Genomic DNA, 18,973 nt, shown 5'->3' on the forward strand with positions numbered 1-18,973 from the left:
CTTCATCAGGATAAAGGCATGGGCTTCTCACATGTTTGCTCCTTCAGTTTTGTAATAGAGAAATCACTGCACAAGTTATTGTTAACCAGAGATAAAAAATTAATGCTATTATATGTCACTTGTAGTCTTGATGCTTGCATAGGATTATTGGACTTAAGCTATTCATTATAACTATGAACTCTTATGTCTTCTTTAAAAATACATGTGTTTTATATGAATGTACATATTATGTATAGTAATTTCCAATTTGATTTAGGAAGTTAGGACTTCAGAGATGTTTTTCTTCTTTCTCATGAATCCTCCCTCTAGCTGGGAGGATGTGGCTTGTGTAGAAACTGATTTTTGGAGACTGGATATAGATTGGAAAGATTATATATAGAAAATTCTGGTTTAAGCAAGTGGTATTAAAGATCAAGTATTTCTTTTTTCAAGTTATTCTTACTATTTTTTATTAATTAACTAGATTTCTCTCTTGTGTTTTCTTATATGACTGTGAATAAATACGAGGTGCAGTTCAGTGAAGTGTCCTAAACGTGTGATAGAGGACAAACCATCAGTATTGGCTCCAGGGAAAGTCCTGACTGTACTGTAAAAGCCGTAGCCCAGATTTCACTCTTCCTCATTTTTGTCTTTGAAATTGCAGCTGATACACCCCTGTTTGTACAAATGCCTTACATGAGGAGTACAGGTGTTGGGCACCTGTAGTTAGGTGTCACCTGTGTCTGTCCTAAGTTGTGTACAGCGTTTCCCTCTACAAGAAGTATGAGTATCTTCTTTCTTCCTGCTGTGTCACAGTCTTGCTGAGTTCTCTTTCCTAAGAGTTTTGTGGAAAGGAGATTTTCAAGCCACCTTCTCTTTGGAGAGCCAGGTGCCCATGGTTTCTGTGGATGGAATGAAGTTAGAGAGATATCTTGAGCAAAGGCAGAGCACGGGAAGGGGTGGGATTCATTGCTGGATGTCTGGAGTTGCTGAGTTAGTGGTGGGAATGTTCTTTACTACCCCAACAGTGAATTATTCTTTTGTAAGCAAAAGGAAAATTCCAATTGGTCTTTGGCCATATTTTATTGTGTTTATTTTTAATCAGCATTTCACTGCAAAACTTTTGTTTAGCACATGGTGCTTGATGCAATTTCCACTGAACTCAACAGAAAGCAGGCATTTTAAAACTGTGTCAGACTGGGAAATCTCAATGCTACTGATTTAGATTTAACACTAAGCACTGATAAAGACAGTTGCAATCTATCAATACTGTCATTTAATAAGAACGCTATCAAGAATCAGTTTATGCTCTCATAATAGTTTCAGACTATATGTAATATGGTTTTAAAAATGTGAAATACATTATTTTGGATTATTGCATTATGTTAGGGTGCAGGAATAAAAGATGAATTATTTAAACTTTCCTTTTTTTATCTTTGAACTAGCTATTTCTAGTATTTGTATTACTTTGTTGGGTTTTTTTAATATGTCACCATTAACACAGTTTTAAATATAAGGAATAGAATTTCTTTCTGTACGCCTTGGAGAAGACTGCAACAAGGAAAATGCATTGATTCTTTTTCTCTCGTGTGAACAAAAGGGCAGTTAGTATAACTAAGCTAAATAGATGTGCACTCTGGTAATCTTCCCTATCTACTTACTCCAAAACCTCCCTATAAAATGGAACACATTTCAAGCCAAAATGCCATTTCCAATTTGAAAATAGAGGTGTGGAAAAAAAGACAGAACTATTAAACAAATAGCCTAAAACACTGTTAATTATTTGAATCTTTTCGAGATGTGTTATTTTATAGAACTTTCTACATATATTTTTAATCTTGCTGTGTCAGTACAGTCAGCACATCCTGTCCTGCACCACTAACTATATTTACCACCCAGTGGCAGGAAGAAGACAGGAGCCTACTGGTGTATCCGTAGTGAAAACACCAGACAAAAATACTCTGCTTCAAGCAGGGAACTGTGTGGCATTTTCAGTGACCGTTGTCGCGATGCTTGGTGTTGCAGGATGGATGGTCACAGTATCACTTCGTCGCCTCATCGTCAACAATAGAACGGGATCGGCAAAGACCGTACTCTTCATCCCGCACGCCCTCCATCTCTCCCGTGCGCATGTCTCCGAACAACCGCTCAGGTAAGGCCAGCCCGAAGCAAAGGTGGAGGTAATCAATCCATCACCATCATTTTCCTTGATATCTGGATTTGTTGTTAACTGTGGTGGAAGGGCACAAAGTGTATTCCTTACTGTCACCAAATTGTCTCCTCAAAACAGGATTTTAATTTTTTTTATTAGCACCTGGTAAAGTTTTACAAAAGAAAGATTATTCCATAACTTTTTGTCATGAATTCTCCCAAAGTGTTTTCCTGGTGGGGCTTACCTGACTAGATCTCAGGGCAATGGTGTCCATTAATAGCACCAGGAAATTCTGTTACTCACTTTGCTAGTCATGAAAGCTACTACGTAGTTTGTGACCATTTTGCACACTTAGCAGAAGTGTAAAGACCCACTGTCGCGGGTTGGGTTTGTAACCGGGCGGAAACACCAATTTAGTGTAGTGGTTTGGTCTAAAATACTCATTACTGTTTATCTTCTGTGAGATAAGAATTAGGAGAAATGCAAAGCAGGCACCAAACTTGAAAGAATATAAAGAAGTTTATTAACAGACCTAAAAGAAGGAGAAAAAAAAAATTATACCACCTTCAGAACTCTCCTCCTCCCCCCACCTTCCCTCAGGTTTTCAGCTCTTCACAGCAATAAAAGGGTTAATCTCACCTCGGCCTTGCAGCTTTGCAGCTGGAATGTTGAATTTTTCTTATCGAAGTGGAGAGGGGGGGAGAGCCGAGCCGCTCCGGCTGCCCACGGCGAGGCAGTAGGGGGGGTTCCATGGCTGGAACAGGCCCATGGCTCCAGGATGGCCGTGGCCCGGCCCAGCCTGGCCCAAGCAGGGCCTGGGCTGGGCCCGCTGGCCCCCACACAGGGCCTGCAGCCACCTGTGCCAGCGCCGGAAACGAGAGAGAGCCTGGGGGGAGTTTGTCTATTCTTAAATGTGGATCACAGAGATGGTCACAACTTTAAGTGGCTTAAAGAATTGTCCATATTCAAACTGGCCAGCTGATAGGTTCTGTCAGGTCCCAGAGGGAGCTGTAAGCACCCCTTAGCAAGGACATCGCTTCCAGGACTAAGTTTGCTAACCTATGACACCCACATTACTTTTTTGTCAGGTATTATTCTGGGTATGTGTGTATACATATGCATATGTAAGTTTCCCAGATTTGACTGCAGGTCTTCCTGTAATATTCATAGTGTGTTTACACCAGCTATTATCAATTCTGTATGATCTGCACAATGAAATAAGGTGAGTATCTCAACTTACGTCGTAGTGTAAATTAATGTTTCTATTCAGAAATCAAGTAATCTTCCCCTCAATTTATTGTAAGGTGGAACATACCTTCATTAGATAAAGCCATTCCTAGTGAAAAGCTTTCAAGATAAACAGAGTGCAATGTTAGTCTTTCAGTGGCCTTTCTGCTACTTGTTCAATCAACAAATGCTGTCATCTCATAAGTACACCAAGAGATTAGGATTAAAGTTGGTGGAATTTATGATTGCCATTACCATTATGCCGTAGTTTGGTTTTTAAAAAATTGCTTTGTTATTTATCTAGAAGCTGCATCTTAGTCCTGCAGAACAACGAGTGAGGAGATGTGAAAATGTAGCCAGAAGTATAGTGAGAGCTGCTGTTCTGTTTTTAAAATCTGCCATTACACAAGTCCATAAAGGGCTCTTGTTCCTTTTTTTCTTCTCCAAAATCTCATTTTGACTGTAAGTGCAAGGTACTTGAAATGTCTGGCCCTGAGATCTTAGTTCTGTCTCTTGCCAGAACCATCTTCTCACTTCTGTTAGTCTAAATTTTGGATGAAATTTTCCTGCCATCATCAGTTATCTTAAGACTGGAAAAGGACAAATAATAGTGGCTGTTTCTGAAGGAAGAAGAGCCCATGTCATTACACATGGGTCAGCTCAATGTCAGTCTCAAAAATTGCTGGAACAAATAATCACAACCTGAGCACCTCAAAGGCAGTAGGAACATAAGATATTATTTAACTCTAGTGGTATCTATTTCTACATAAGTAAGTTGCTGTGTGTCTGGTAGTATCCATATCAAATGCAAGCATTGGTTTAATACCATTTGCTCTTATTAAATCCATCTGAATTCAGGCTACAACACAGTCAAAGCACTTTGTGGAAAGAAAAGTCAGTATGTACAATATCCTATAATCAGTAAGAATCTTGCACACAACATTTTTATGGACAAGCTAAGGCAAGCTAGGAAACAGTTCAGGAAACATCCTGTGTGGTAAATAAAAAACTTACTGAAAACCATTCACAAGGCACGGGTATTGTTTATTGCCAAAATGGAAGAAAGGTTTGCTTGGAGCTTTGCCTGGGTCCAGTGCTCTTCTGTGGTTTTAGTAATGACCCAGATAATATGGATAATAAAAGTTACCTATTACCTTTGTGGGTGACAATAAACATGGGAGAAACTCATGTTCTTTGAAGGGCATTATTGAAATTCAAAGTGATCCTGAGAGATTGGAAGTAATGTTCAGAGGAAAAAAAAAATATCCAATACTTTAAAAATAAATTGTAATGAGAATGTCTGGATAGATGAAAGTTCTTTAGAAATTATTTGGGGATTTTTTTCAGTTGCACACATAAATTGGAAGGTGGGAAAATCAGGATATGAGAATATACTGAACGAACTGTGATTGTTTAACTCAAGTAAAAGAGATATGAGATGGAGACAGTGGGAAGAGGTACACACCAAGTCTTCAAGCATGTAACAGCCAGCCGTGAAGAGGAACGGTGTGAACTTTTTCTGCTTTCATAGCAGACAGATGAAAATAATGAGCAGAAAGGAGTCAGGCTAGACATCAGGGAACATTTCCTAGCAGTGGGGAAGGAAAGCACAGGAGCAGACTGCTTGGAGCAGTTATGTGATCTCTGTCATTAGAGATCTTTAGTTTCAGATTAAAATCTGTCAAGAATTATATTGGTGTTCTGGATCCTACCTTGGGGTAAGAGTTGAAGTAAATGAACTCACACCGTCCCATCCATCCCTAGGACTGGGTGATAACAGACTCCAACTAGTGTGGAGAGCTGTATTCTTTTCTGTGTCCTGTATCAATCAATGACTTCATGTTTGCTTCCAGTAAAAACTCTGAAAGAGGGTGCTTCTGCATTTTAACACTTGCCAGAATGTCGTTTTCCTCTCACGGGAAGAGAGAGAGAATTCCCACAGAGAACAGAGAGAGATGGTTTTGTCTGTATCAGTCAATTTTGTTCAAAACAGCAGTGTTTATAACCATTACCAGAATATGTGAAACAAAATGTGTCTCTCTGCTAGCAGCTTTTTCAAGGTTTGTGTTCTGGCCTGCTCCCCATTAGACTCAAGCTGCCATTAGCTGATTTGGTAGTTTAACGTCATGTTTCTTTATATCTGCCGGATTATCAGATTTAGATTTACATCACTATTGACAAACAGTTTAAAAGCAATCCCTTATTCTAATGGCTTCATAAGAGAGAACATCTGTCCTACATTTGCTCTGTAAATTCAGAGGCAAGGGCCAGCAAAACCAATCGAAGCAGAATTCAACATCACTCGTGCTTCCCTACTCCGTAGTAAAGTGCCATTGCTTCACTGTTGCTTAATCAAAATATGTAACGTAATTTAGAGATGCTGAAAGATATGCCTCAAGGTCAAGCTTCACAAAGAGTTTGCATTACATTTTAGGGTTTTTTCTTTTCCTTGGTTTTAAACAAAGGCATCGTTAATGCTTTTGAGCTTCTTTTGACATATCAAATACCTGGGTGGAGGCAGGGGACTGTGTGGTGGGGGTAAGCACCAGCACTTCAGTAATTTTTGTACCACTGTGCCCTTATGAGGCTCTGGGGGGCTCTGCCACTCACCCTGTGTTCCTTCTCCTGCTCTCCACAACAGGAAAAGTGCACTTTATCTACCAACACCTACATAAACTTAACACCTACGTTTACCTAAGTAAACTTAAGTCAGTTTACTTGAAAGCCATTATTTTTTCATTTGCTTTTCTCCTTTTCCTAAACATTGCAAGCTCTAAGGTTTTCATGATCAGTGTCAGTGATCACCTTCACATTCTCCAGTGTGTGAAACTCGACTGTAAAACCCAGTTCTCTCTTTCATCAGCTGTACTTTCCTCCTTTTAGCCTTTCCATGAGTATAGGTGATGAGGGATTTAGTTTTAATAAAAATTAAAGCTTAAAGTAGCAGTTTTGCTTTAATGGCAGCTGTTCACACATACAGATACTTAAAGACAGAGAAATTATATGAGTTACCTTTAAGTGTTATGCATTTTTGGGATATGTTTTCTAAGGCAAAAAAAAGGCTTTCTTTTCCTCCCTTTTCCATCAGAATAATTTAATTGGTTTGTTTATTTTCAAGAGAAAAGGGGAGAAACCATTTTATTAGGGTTTTTCCACACAGCTCTAAGTTAACAGTCAGTGTTTGTTTTCAATGGAAATAAAGTGACCGTTTTGAGGAAAAAACTGAAGTGCCCATACCAGAAAGTTCTGACAAGCTAAAGAAACTGAAAAGCAAAGGGAAAAAAAATATTGTTGTACTTTTTTTTTTAATAGTGATCATCTTACATGTTGGATGTAAGTAAAAGAAAATTAAATATTCAGAAATAAAATTATGTTTGCAGTTGATTGTCCAATAAATACATTTGCCTTTCCCTTGAAATAGCACCATATTTTCTTTTCCTCCATAATGTGGTAGTATTTCTTCATCAGCTTCATGTTAGAAAACTAACAGATATAAACTTTACTGAAACGCTTACCCAAGAGTTAGACCCTATATTCAGTCATATATGATTAAAAAAAAAAAAAACCAACATTTTTGTTATCTAGCAAGTGCCCCAGCCTCACCTCGGGAAATGATCAGCCTAAAAGAAAGAAAAACAGACTATGAATCAACTGGAACTAACGCCACTTATCATGGAAATAAAGGAGAACACACTTCTAGGAAAGACACCATGACAGGTGAGATTTTGCTTGCATGGCATATGTAAAAAACAGCTGTGGTAGAACGCAGATTTTAGAGGATTGGCTGGGCTTTGCACTGTGTAAAAGAGTCAACCTGCTTTGGTTAATTCCCAAGTTTTAGCCACCTTGAGAAATACAACTGAAGATATATTTGAATGAATACAACGCTGTGTGAAAATTTGTGAACACCATGGTTCTTTACAGAAGAAAGGCTCTGAATCCAATTCTGCATGTCTTTTGCAATTTTACATTTGTTTTCATTTCAGAAGGAAGTTGGTTGATCACTTTGAATTAACTGGTATATTTGAGCATGTGCAGTGATCCCTAACACCTGTCTTTTGCAGAGAATGCTCTCCAGGATCAGTTAACTTATTTTGTATGTCAGTATTCATAGGAAATTTGTGGTTGTTTGTTAAGTTTATCCATGTTACTTTCTCAGCTGGGCTGATTTAAATGCAGTAATTTTCTCTGTATGTTGTGGCATCTGTTGCAGGTTTCTTTGAAGGCCTCTCTTCCCCAGTGAGCTCATTGATCTCTTAGCATTTCAGTAATTAGGAAATTTTGAGTGCTTTTCCCAGTGCTGTATCTCTTCATGAATTCTCTAGCAAAATACATGTTGGTCTCCATCACCATTGTACAGGCTTATATAACCATTTTTGAACTTTTTGTCATGTTTATATAGTGCCAAGCATCACACTCTCCTCTTCTCCAAATGCTGCCTCTGGGCAGGCAAGAAATTGCAGTGAGAAGTCACTCTTCACTTTTTCAATGCCTGTTACCTTCTCCCATGCCCTCTGCAGAGGTCTTGCTCAGAGGCAGAATGAGTTGCTTTCCAGGAACATGGTGGCTCAGCATCAATCCATCCATAAGATCCATCTTTCAGGACTGTATTCAGGGTATGAAGATGCTCACACTGTATCTACTATGTTATATGTGATTATGTACTCAAAACCTAAAGACCAGCCTTGGAACTCATGTGAAAATGCAATACAGAACATTAATTAGCCTGAAGGTGAAAGTCTGAAGAGAAGAATGTCGCTCAAGAGCATTTGGAAACCACAGAAATTAGGAGTGTCCTGAAGGACTTCTGTTGGGTACTATGGGAGAGTGCAGAAGATTCAGTCAAGGTACTGCATTTTATGTATCTGTAATGTTTTGAGTGTTTTGTAGTCCCTGCACGAGGTGATTCTGTAAAACACTTCAGTGGTCTTTAGTTGGCTGATTGTGAAGGTCAGGACTGAAGTTTTTTCAGCCATTTGTCAAGGAGCCATAATGGGGGAATCTCAGGATTAAGAGCATCAGGCTGAAAAGGAAAAGGCAGAAACAGTAGTATTTTATTCTAACTGTATCTGTAAATTCAGACTAGCAAATTATTTCAGAAAGTTGACCAAAATACAGTGTCTCCATGCTGAAAATCCGTGTTTCCTCACAGATAGTCTTGTCTCTCTCTGCACATTAAAAAAATGGGCTTTTCTTTTTCCACGTCCTTTTTCATTGTCTTTTTTACTGTGGTGTTTTTCTTCTCCCATTCCTACTTCCCTTATTTCCCTTCTCTTCCAATATAATTTTCAGATTGTGAGGTTTGTACTGCCTCAGCAAGCTTTGCTCCACTTTGATTTTTGCATTGTGTTTTCCTCTAATATTGTCTTGTATTTTGTCTATTTCTACTAATTATTTGGGTGGGCTTTTAGTAAGGAAACTTGAAACTCTCGGCATCATGCTCAGCTATCAACTGTCTTTCCAGCTCCTGAGCTCAGTGAGGAAAAAAAATCAAACTAATTCAAATCAAAAAGTGTAATATATTTCACAGTCTTACATGACCAATGTACAAATAAATATGGAATTAACAAGTAACTTTCTCTTTTTCAGATCACCAAATCTCTGCACGTTTGGTCTAAGCTCAAATTAAGCACCATTATAAGAGCAAAAGAAAATGACAGAAGGAGTTTTGTTCATCAACATTCAACATGGAATCTGTGTAACATAATTGTAGCTCATTAAATAATAAATTTTTGATTTAAAAAAAGATATAAATCAGTATTTGTGACTTTGTGAGACATTTTGACTTCACTTTAGTACAAGTTCATGTAGCAAGTTTCTTGCGATGCCTGTGTTTCATTTTGTGCATCAGGCAGTGCAGTGCAGCTGGTACATCCACTTGGATAGGACTTCAGATTAATGTTTTCTCAGGTTCCACCTGGCGTACACATATTTTGATCTGCTCTTCTTCTTTTGTGCCAAGCTGATGTATTACACAAAGGTTTCTTTGACTTACGGATTTTACACAGCGTGTAAAACTATGTGACAGCTGTAGTCCCAATTTATCCACGACTGTCTCCACGCTCTTCTCCAAAGCTCTTCTCAGTTTATAGTTCAAAAATTTTATGACCTTTGGGCTGGGACTCAAATGAAGGTTTTTTGATGGATTTTCGAAGTAGGAATGTTGGCTTCCTGCCATCCTGAGGATTTGTCAGGAAAGCTCTGGGGAAAATGGAGAATCTATGAAGTAAACAGTTTGGCTGAAGATGATAACCTACATTGATTTCACAAGGATAGCTAAAAAAATAGAGGCACAATATCAAAGTTCTCATTGCCCTCTTCACAGGTTTATGATGCCTTTTATATTTACTGTCCATTTTCCTCTCTCTGTAGAAAATAATAACCAATAATAAAAGTTCGTCACCTGAAGTATATTTTTAAGACAAAAACTATTATATTCAGTTTAAGTAAATGGGAACTGTAAGTGCATATGATAATGTTATTTATGTGCCATGGTGTTTCCTTCAGAACAGAGAAGATAGGGTTTCTGTGTGCTATCATGGGACTCCTTCTTTGAGGTTTCTTTTACTTTCTTAGTTCCCTCACTGAACTAATATGTGCATCATAGTCTACACGCTGTGTCTTCTCTTCCAGCAGCAGAAAAAACTTCTAATTAATTTATTTTTCCTTTGGTTGTAAAGAATCAATCATCAATACTTTTGTTATTTAAACTTACTGGCAAGTCCATGCACATTCAAAACACACAAAAAAATAATCATTAGGTGTTACAGGTGCTCAGGCTTATTGTTATTACTTTCAGAAACCAAAATGCACTGTAATCTTTTCTCATGCCCTTACCTCATTTTTCACCATGCAGGAAGGTGGAAGTGGTAGTGACAGGTATAGAAGCATTTTCCTGTCCTGTCTTGAGCTAAATTTTTTTAAATGGAGACCTGCTGCTTATAGCAGAAGAGCAGGTTGTGTGATACCAGCTGAGGATGACTACCTGTCCAGCTGAGCTGTCCTTTCTTGTTATCAGTTGGTGTTCCTGAGGGCAGAAGGCTAGCATCTTGTTATTCCAAAATGTCTGTAAATGCGTTCAGAATAAGTACTTCCAAGATCTGAAAGTTGAGTGTTAAACCATGAATCAAGTGACTGGGATATATGGGGATGAATTTGGTCAATGACATCTTTGTCACATAAACCACTGAGTAACATAATTTTCAAAGCTGTTGTCAGCTTTAAGGAAAACTGCTATGGGGAACTATGTGACTTTTTTTTAATCAGTATCACCTAGAAGACTGAACAGAAGGGAGAAAGAAAGGTATTTTTCTATAATGTTCTTTATGCAATTCAACCACAAAATACTGCAGATTGATCATAGTACTCATTTTAGAATGCTCACAATTTTGCCTACCAGAAAGTGCCTCTTCAGTGTTATCATGTACTGACATTTAGAGACTGCATAAAATATGCACATAAACACACACATGGATCACTTCTCAATTAGTTTAATCTTCAGCTAGTTCTCACATCTGTGTGAGGAAATGTGGCGGCAGGAATATCTCTGTCTTTTACTCCTTTTACTCTTTTCCCTTCTCATGCCATGTTTTAAAAAGAAAAAAAAATCATTGTCTTCTCCTTCTGTCTGTTTTACAATTTTATTTTGATGGTACATATACAATATTATCAGGAAAAAGCAGATACTGACCACACAATATCTGTCCATTCATCTAGCTCATTCTCTGCTTTCTTTTATATTTGTCCTCTGCTTTTGGACAGCAAGAGTCAGCTGCTCACTGAAGCATAGCAGAGTGGGAATGGAGTTCCCAAGGTGTTCCCCTCATGTTCAGAAGCAGGTACTGGAGCAGGGCTGCATTCATTGTTAACAGCTACATTTCTTGATTTACATTTCCTCCAGAATCACCATTACCTCAACCTCCAAGCTAGCCTATGCCAAGACTTCTTATTCTTGGACTCTTGACATTTATTTTCAGCATTTTCTGTCTCATTGTTTTGTTGCATTAAGAAAAGATTTACTAGGGGTTTGAGGGTTTTTTTTTTGCTTTAAACTTGTGAATTTGTATCTCCATCACTGCAGTGAAATCAGCAACACAGAGCTTGCAGCTATTTTCATAAGCTGAAACTGTCCATTTTCCATTGCAGAATATGTGATTCAGGAGACCGTAAAACTTCAATCTGGTATGTGACATTTGTGAGCACATCAGTGCAAATGTCACAGTAGTGCACTGGACAGCTACACACCAACTCTGAATTATTTCTAGGCTTATAATAGTCATGGCTGTTAGCAGCACATATGTACCACATGCCTTTTTATAAATCTGTATGGAAAGGTCATACCTCCCTTTTAATGTCTCTCTGATTGCCTGAAGTAACAACATACAAATTAGCACATGTCCAGTTTGCTATTTTTTATCAGATTCTTCATAATACCCTCAGATGTTGCACCTCATACTAGTCTGTTACTCTTGATATCAAACAACCATGAACAGTATTGACCTGTCTGAATTCAATATGTTCAGTCATGTATGACTAGAAACTTGCATGCATGAAACTTCAAACCCGCTTATCTTGGCACATATATTCATAAAAACTAAATGGTTACAAGAAGTTCTTCCTCCATCTTTGACAGTCCAATACTTCGAATGTCACTTTAATGTTTTTTCAAGAACTAGGACTTCACAAAATGGATATCTGAAATGCTGAGTATCTTTAGATCTTGACAAGAGGAATTGTATAACAAAACTTCTTCTGGCACTTTGTGGAGCAAGCAAGAAAATCAGAAAAACAGCATTAAAAAGGTGGTATCAAGGAAAGATCTGGCAGTTGTGGTACTGAGAGTTGTGTTGTCATGAGATGCACCATAAAGAGCAGTGCTGATGCGAACTCCTCTAATACTAAAGACTCATCAGGAGGGGTATTTTCAAACGCTACAGCAGAGGCTGCAGCTGGAATATAAAGAAACCCACTTAAACAATAGCCAAGTATGAAAAATCCCTTAAGTGACAAATTGTAACCTGAACAGTGAGAACCTCTGTAAATCAGCTCTTTCGCACTAACATTTATGACCAAAGGAAATTGCTCAAGCACTTCTTTACATCATTTCACCTGTTTCTATCTGTTGCAGACTATTGGCATACAGGTGGAATTGAGAGTATCTGACACTGGAGGAGCCCAACCAGCATCTGTCACTAGAGTTCATATTCTTCCCACCTTAAAAACAAGGGTCATGCTGCACTTGGAGACCTCCAGGGCTTTTCTCTGTTTCCTTCACAGGACTCTGCACTTTTTTAGTAATTGCACCCAGCTTTTGAAGGAACAAGAGGGGTTTCACCCCTATCAGTTAATGGTTATGAAGTGAGAAGTTGTTTTTTTCCAGGTGTTAGAGCTCATCAACCAATCCTATAAGCCCTGTCTTTATCCTGTTTTCAGAAACATGCTGCAAATCTTTAAGAATACCATCTGAGATCTGTGAAGCAGCAACATGGACCAGTGCATCACACTGACAAAAATTATACCCTCAGCATGGAACCCATGGCAGATGTGAAGATCAGAATTGGTGTATTCCAATCAGCTTTGGCTGAAGGCCATGCCTTTCCTTTCCTTTTTCCAGAAAGGGTGCAGTGGTGGGGGGAAAGGTAGAGGAAATTTTACGTGCAGAGGTCCATGCTTGCACATTGCCAAAGGAAGAAAGAGTGCTTACATCTTCAGTAACGTGGTTCTTCCTAGTGATGTGACTGTCATGGATCCCATATCCAGCTTTCAGCTCTGATGCTCAGGCTTGCCCTCACAAGTTTTGAGTTGTGAAGGTATTAAAAGCCACTCTTGGTGCCTCCAGGTTTTATACCATTGCACAGAGACCTGAGAGAAGTCGTGACCTACATGTTTCTGTTCCACTGATGACTCTGATTCACGACTACTCAATTTTTACTTTCAGGCCTGTTCTTTTATAGTAAAAGCCCTCATAACAGCATCCGGTCATTGGTTAGAATGTCTGGAAAGTTAATAATGCATGAAAAGTGTGCAGCAGCCACACAAAGTGCTACCTTCATAGTCTTTCAAGTATGAGAAGTAACTACAGTCTTTCAAGTCCTACTGGTAAACTAAGCTTCAGCTACATTGCCAAATCAGAGGGATCGGTGGAGTCAGCTCTGCAAGGAAAATCCTTTGCTTTCCCTATGGGGTTTTTTGGGACAGGGTCAGAAATAAATTTTTGCAAGACTATGTATTATCCTCCTTATATTTAGAATTACTTCCAGTTTCAAACTGATAGCTCAGTTTTGTCTGTGCATTTGAGTAGTAGGACATCTGAGAAGAAAGTGACCGCAATGATGGCAGTCATGGATTTGAAACTGTCTTGGCCAGACCTCTTCAGTATAACTATATATATTTTTGCATACCTTGTTTTTCACTTACATTTAATCACTTTTTGTTTGAATAATTTCATGATAAAGCAAAATGACTGTAGGATTAATAATTCACATCATCCAACGGAAGTGAAAGAACTGAAATGTTTCTTAATCTCAGTATTTACAACTGCTGTTTGTTGCATGTGTTACATAATCCCATCTATAACCTGAAATTTATTATTGAATGCTAGCTGTATATGAAATTATTTTGTTGATTCATGTATGAAGTACACAAGATTGTTATGAACATGGTATAGAGCCTGCTACCTTTAATAAATGTATACCAAGAACATGTGTGTACACCAAAGCAAAGAAGATGACCATTTAGTGGGAGGAAAAGTCTGCAGATGTTTTGAAAAACTTTGGTGTGGGGGAGACAGGCATTGTATGATGTATTTAATGAAGCCTTTAGAACTCACTTTGAGGCCAAAGAGGTATGTTGGGTAAACCTGCTTTTTCCTTCCTTTTCTCTCTCTGCAGCTCAGAACACCGGAATCTCAACTTTGTACAGGAATTCATATGGTGCACCTGCTGAAGATATCAAACATAACCAGGTCAGTACAGAAACTAAAAAAAAACTACTGTTCCAGGTGGCAAAAACTGGTGCAATATCGTATATGGAAATGGAAGAAAAATATCACAAATTAAACAATATCACAAATAAACAGATTGCTTCATGTAGAATTTTACTCCTATGCTCAAATTAAACACCTGTGTTTGAATATGTGATGTGAAATGAGGTCCTGAAGGTACTTTACACCCTGGTAGCAGTTCTACAATTAGAAACTAGAGTAGTTACACTCCTTTGTGCAGTTGTAATATTGAGCCCAAACTTGGAAGATCACCTGAGAGATTTATTCCTTCTTCCATCCTGTTGCCCACAATAAGTTGTATCTAACAAGCTGTGGGCATTACTATCTTCCAGGTTTCAACACAGCCAGTTCCACAGGAGCCCAGCAGAAAAGATTATGAACCATATCAGCCATTTCAGAATTCAACAAGAAACTATGACGAGTCCTTCTTTGAGGACCAAGTGCATCATCGTCCACCTGCAAGCGAATATAACATGCACCTGGGACTAAAGTCAACTGGCAACTACGTCGACTTCTACTCAGCTGCTCGTCCCTATAGTGAACTTAACTATGAAACAAGCCACTATCCAGCCTCTCCCGACTCCTGGGTTTGAGACTTGGGCAGATACAAAAGCTCCAGGAACTGTGCATGTGCATGCATACCACAAGACATTTTTTTTCCTGCAAATTTAGTTTGTTAAAGCCTGTTCCATAGGAAGGCAAAGATGACCAGTATGGAAAAAATAATGAGATTTTTTTAGAAGGCTAAAAGATACGAAAGCTAAACCTGGGAGTAATTAGAAAGAAATATATATATACATATATATATTTTACAGTGTGGGGCAACTTTACTGTTGGCCTGTAGAGTCTAAAGTTTGGTGCTGTATATTGAACGTGGCTGAAGGACGGAGGAAGAACATGACAGTGGATCTGGGTCAAGAGTTAAGCACAAGTTACTGAGCAGCGTACATACTTTATGGGGAACAGCTTCTCACACTTTGTTTAATATCCTCATTCATTGTGAATCTAGGCTTCAAGTTGCATTTGGGGTTTCCTCTGTACAGCAAGATGTTTCTTGCCTTTTGTTAATGCATTGTTGTAAAGTATTTGATGTACATTACAGATAAAAAAAAAAAGGTGCATTGTGTATATTACACCAATGCCACAGTGTTTCTTCATCTATGGTTCTAAATATTGCTTCAATTTCAAATTTTGAAAGATGTATGAATTTCCAGTTTTTTGTTTTCTTTTCCCCGGTGCGTTTTAACAAAAAAAAAATCAAAAAAAAAATCAAAAAAAACAAAAAGGAATATTTAGCAGTATTGTTTGTTCTGATATGTGAATTTGTTTGTGGCAATTAAAAAAAAAGGCATTCAGCAGTTTCTGACAATTAACATTCATCATTCCACACTCCTTGTCAACGAAGTGCTTTTTCACTGCCTAAAATTTTAGATGTAGATATTTGAAATAGATTTTTTTCATTTATACCAGTTTTCTTTATGATGATACAGTGTTAAAAGAAAATAAATTACAATTGATCTGTCATCCATATTTGCTAAGAATGTCTATTTCCAAGAACCTACCATACAAATACACATTCTTACTCGTGTGTGTCCATGTATGCATAGTATTCCGTGTGCGTGTGTTTGAGTGTGTGTGTTTGTGTGGTGTAAGACTTCTTTTCATCCAATGTTCTCCTTGTTAAGCTTCAATTTTTGTTTGATTTTCAGTTCTTTTAAACAGTGGAAACTCCAGTATGTGCTTTCTCTTATTCACTTCTGTAACCATCGATAGCAATTCAACATTGCTAGGCCACATGCTCACAAAAGAAGGGGTAGCTGATTTTGTATCACCAACTCCATCACCCTTAGGTGCCATTTCCTTTAAATAGCATCTTTTGATCTTCTCTTGAGGAAATTTCATTACTCTCCAGCCACCAACCAGTAAGTGCTCAAGGAAGGCAGAGTTTGATCTTGCCATCTCCCTGAAGGAATGGAAAACTAAGACCTATGAGACTTTAATCTGGACTCTCCAAACTCCTTAGACTACAGAAGGGTCCAATTCTTGAACCATTAGGACAATCATTTATTTTAACCCATACCAAAAATAAAACCCAACACCCAGAACACATTCCTCAGATATGAAAATAAAGACCATTTCTGTGCATTTAAAGTGAAATTCTAAAAAATGTAAGGGACAGAGAATTTTTTTTTTTTTTTACTTTAAAAAGGGAAGAACAGCTACATAGGCTAGGAGGCCAGAAGAACTGGCGTATTCATCTTAGCTCTTGTAACGCTGGAAGGAAAATAAACAAGCATTTCTTCATTTCTGTTATTCAGGCAACAGTTCAGCATACAGTTTTCAGAGCATAAGACCCACCTCAAATGGAGTAGTTGTAAATTGCTTAAATTGCCAATAAGGAATTTGTTTTAGGTTGCAAACATTTCTGTGGTTAGTCACTGTAATAGTTTTAACATCACCTGGCACACTTCAGGCTGTGCACAGGGGGAGAAGTCTCTCACAAGTCATCACCTGCTCTATAGGACGCAGCCCAAGTAGTTCATGCAGGCAGGTATTGTGACGTAGAGTTGGTTTATTGGTAATCTAGGACTATAGTTTAATCTTTTTGGCAGCTTTTCCCAGTGTACGATATGTAACCTTTGCTCTTTGTAGTAAACGGGGAAAAAAATAGCATGCAAAAAAATTTTTAAAAAATTTCAGAAAGGGTGGGTGGGAGGGGCACAGTGGGCCAGATGTATAGTGAGGTAGATAAAAATACTATTCATAGTTTTGGACACAGGTTGTTTATATTTTATTTATTACATTGATTTTAATAAGTGACATTTACAGTGCTCTTTTGAACAAAGCACATTTTCAGTATAAAAGCTTTTTTTTAATGAAGAATGTCACTCGCAACTGGAAGTTCTTCTTGACTGCCTGACAAACACCAGGCTGGTGCAGCTCTGCAGGCACAGGTTTGCCAACAGGCCGAGGAGATGCATCGTTCTGTTCGAAGTTCTTAGGACAGGAGATTATTGTAAGTTGGATATATTTCCATTCTTCAAACTACTGAAATGCCCACATTGCCCTCTTTCAGCTCCTCTTAGGAATTACTTGGAGTCAAGTGTTGACCATTGCTCAAGTGAGAGATTCTGGATTGATGACGTGGCATAAAATACCTTTTGTCTATACTTTGTGTTGGTTTGTTTCCATTCTTCTGTAGTGGCAAGTGCTCCGACTGATAACGTTCACTCTTGCTGTACTGGGTTTTGAGAAGGTGTTGAATTACCTGGCTTCTTTTCCAGGTTTGGAAATACAACACTGCCGCCATACTAAGCAAGATATATATGATGCATTCTTTTTAATATTGAGGAAAGTATCATTACCTATTGCTGTTCCCTTCATTCTTGTACTAGATCACACACAGAAATAGAGAAGAAACAAAACTGTTCCAAAAAAAAAATGTATAAAATGCAATTGATGTACTGTAAAATGTCGGATTTTTTTTTTTTTTTAACAAGCTTCGTATTAGAATCTTGTTCAGCTGTGTAGAGCTATATAAATCTCGCTGTTTTATTAAATGCTGTTTATGGTCTGGAAGGAATGGTTAACCTATCTCAAGATTTAACAAATTTGCACTAACATGAGCAATATTGATTTGAAAAAAAGTAATATGAATTCAATATTTAAAAGATAAACTATGATTTTAAAGGTATATTAACACTGAAAGTACATTTTGACAAATAACATATTTAAGCCCAAAATATAAATGGTTGTGTCAGATAACACAAAAGAACTATAACAATATAGATTGAGAAAAAAAATGTGTTTCACTGTACATGTTGCTAACATGTACAAAGACAAACTCATATTGACGTATTTTCTATTAATAAATCCTACTGTATTGTGGAGAATCGCTGGTCATAGTGCAGTATGTTTAAACTCAGAAGTTGACTCCATAGAAGCTGCCCAGCTTCACACAGCAAACAGATCCTTGCCATTTAGGTATTTTAAAAATTAATCAGGTACCTAACTTTCAGCTCTCAAGTTGTTCACTGCCCCCTCCCTCTCCACGAGTTTGATGAGCACAACCTGCTCTACATCAACCAGCCAAGGGGAAAGATATTTTTGGGAACACCCAGTTCACCCCTAATTATGGCTGCCAAGGGCTCAGCTGCCACCATTAGTAGAGAGAGTTTATCTGCATCCCTAGAAAAAACGTGAAAACCTCAAGGCTGGTGCCACTGGATAGGAACATGCTGTAAAAAATACGATCTTGGCCACAGGTTACATAGACCACAGCCAAGAAACAAAGAGCAAAACATTAATTTACTTGTGCATTGCTGGAAGATCCAGCACACAGTGCATGTAAAGGCTCAGGAATAATTGTTTCCTGGGTTGCATGAGCTTGCAGAAGCATCTCGCCAAGAGACTTGCAACTCAAATCAGAAATGCTGACTTATTTTTTTATATCTTGGCACAGCACCGGCTGTGCGAGCCAGTGCATGGCATGTGAGGCTTTCTCATCTCTGTCGCTGTTACTCATCCTCTCCTGCCAGCAGGCAGAAAGAGCTCTGAGTTTAGAGTTATTGCTTGCATCATGGGGACGAGTGGGAGAGATGGAGATGGCAATC

The 18,973-nt window shown here is 38.2% G+C and overlaps 1 protein-coding gene across 2 annotated transcripts in view; it reads left to right on the forward strand.

The window, feature by feature from the left end:
• Window positions 1-15,888, forward strand: part of CTNND2 (catenin delta 2) — a 658,514-nt gene extending 642,626 nt beyond the window's left edge. For both annotated transcript variants that reach the window (XM_069004021.1, XM_069004022.1), the window contains 4 exons: window positions 2,005-2,131; window positions 6,944-7,075; window positions 14,248-14,321; window positions 14,693-15,888. In XM_069004021.1, the coding sequence (XP_068860122.1) occupies window positions 2,005-2,131; window positions 6,944-7,075; window positions 14,248-14,321; window positions 14,693-14,953 (594 nt within the window). In that variant the 3' untranslated portion in view covers window positions 14,954-15,888. The remainder of the gene's footprint in view (window positions 1-2,004; window positions 2,132-6,943; window positions 7,076-14,247; window positions 14,322-14,692) is intronic.
• Window positions 15,889-18,973: the final 3,085 nt, after the last annotated feature.

The sequence above is a fragment of the Aphelocoma coerulescens genome, chromosome 2, assembly GCF_041296385.1.
Source record: "Aphelocoma coerulescens isolate FSJ_1873_10779 chromosome 2, UR_Acoe_1.0, whole genome shotgun sequence".
Lineage (NCBI taxonomy): Eukaryota > Metazoa > Chordata > Aves > Passeriformes > Corvidae > Aphelocoma > Aphelocoma coerulescens.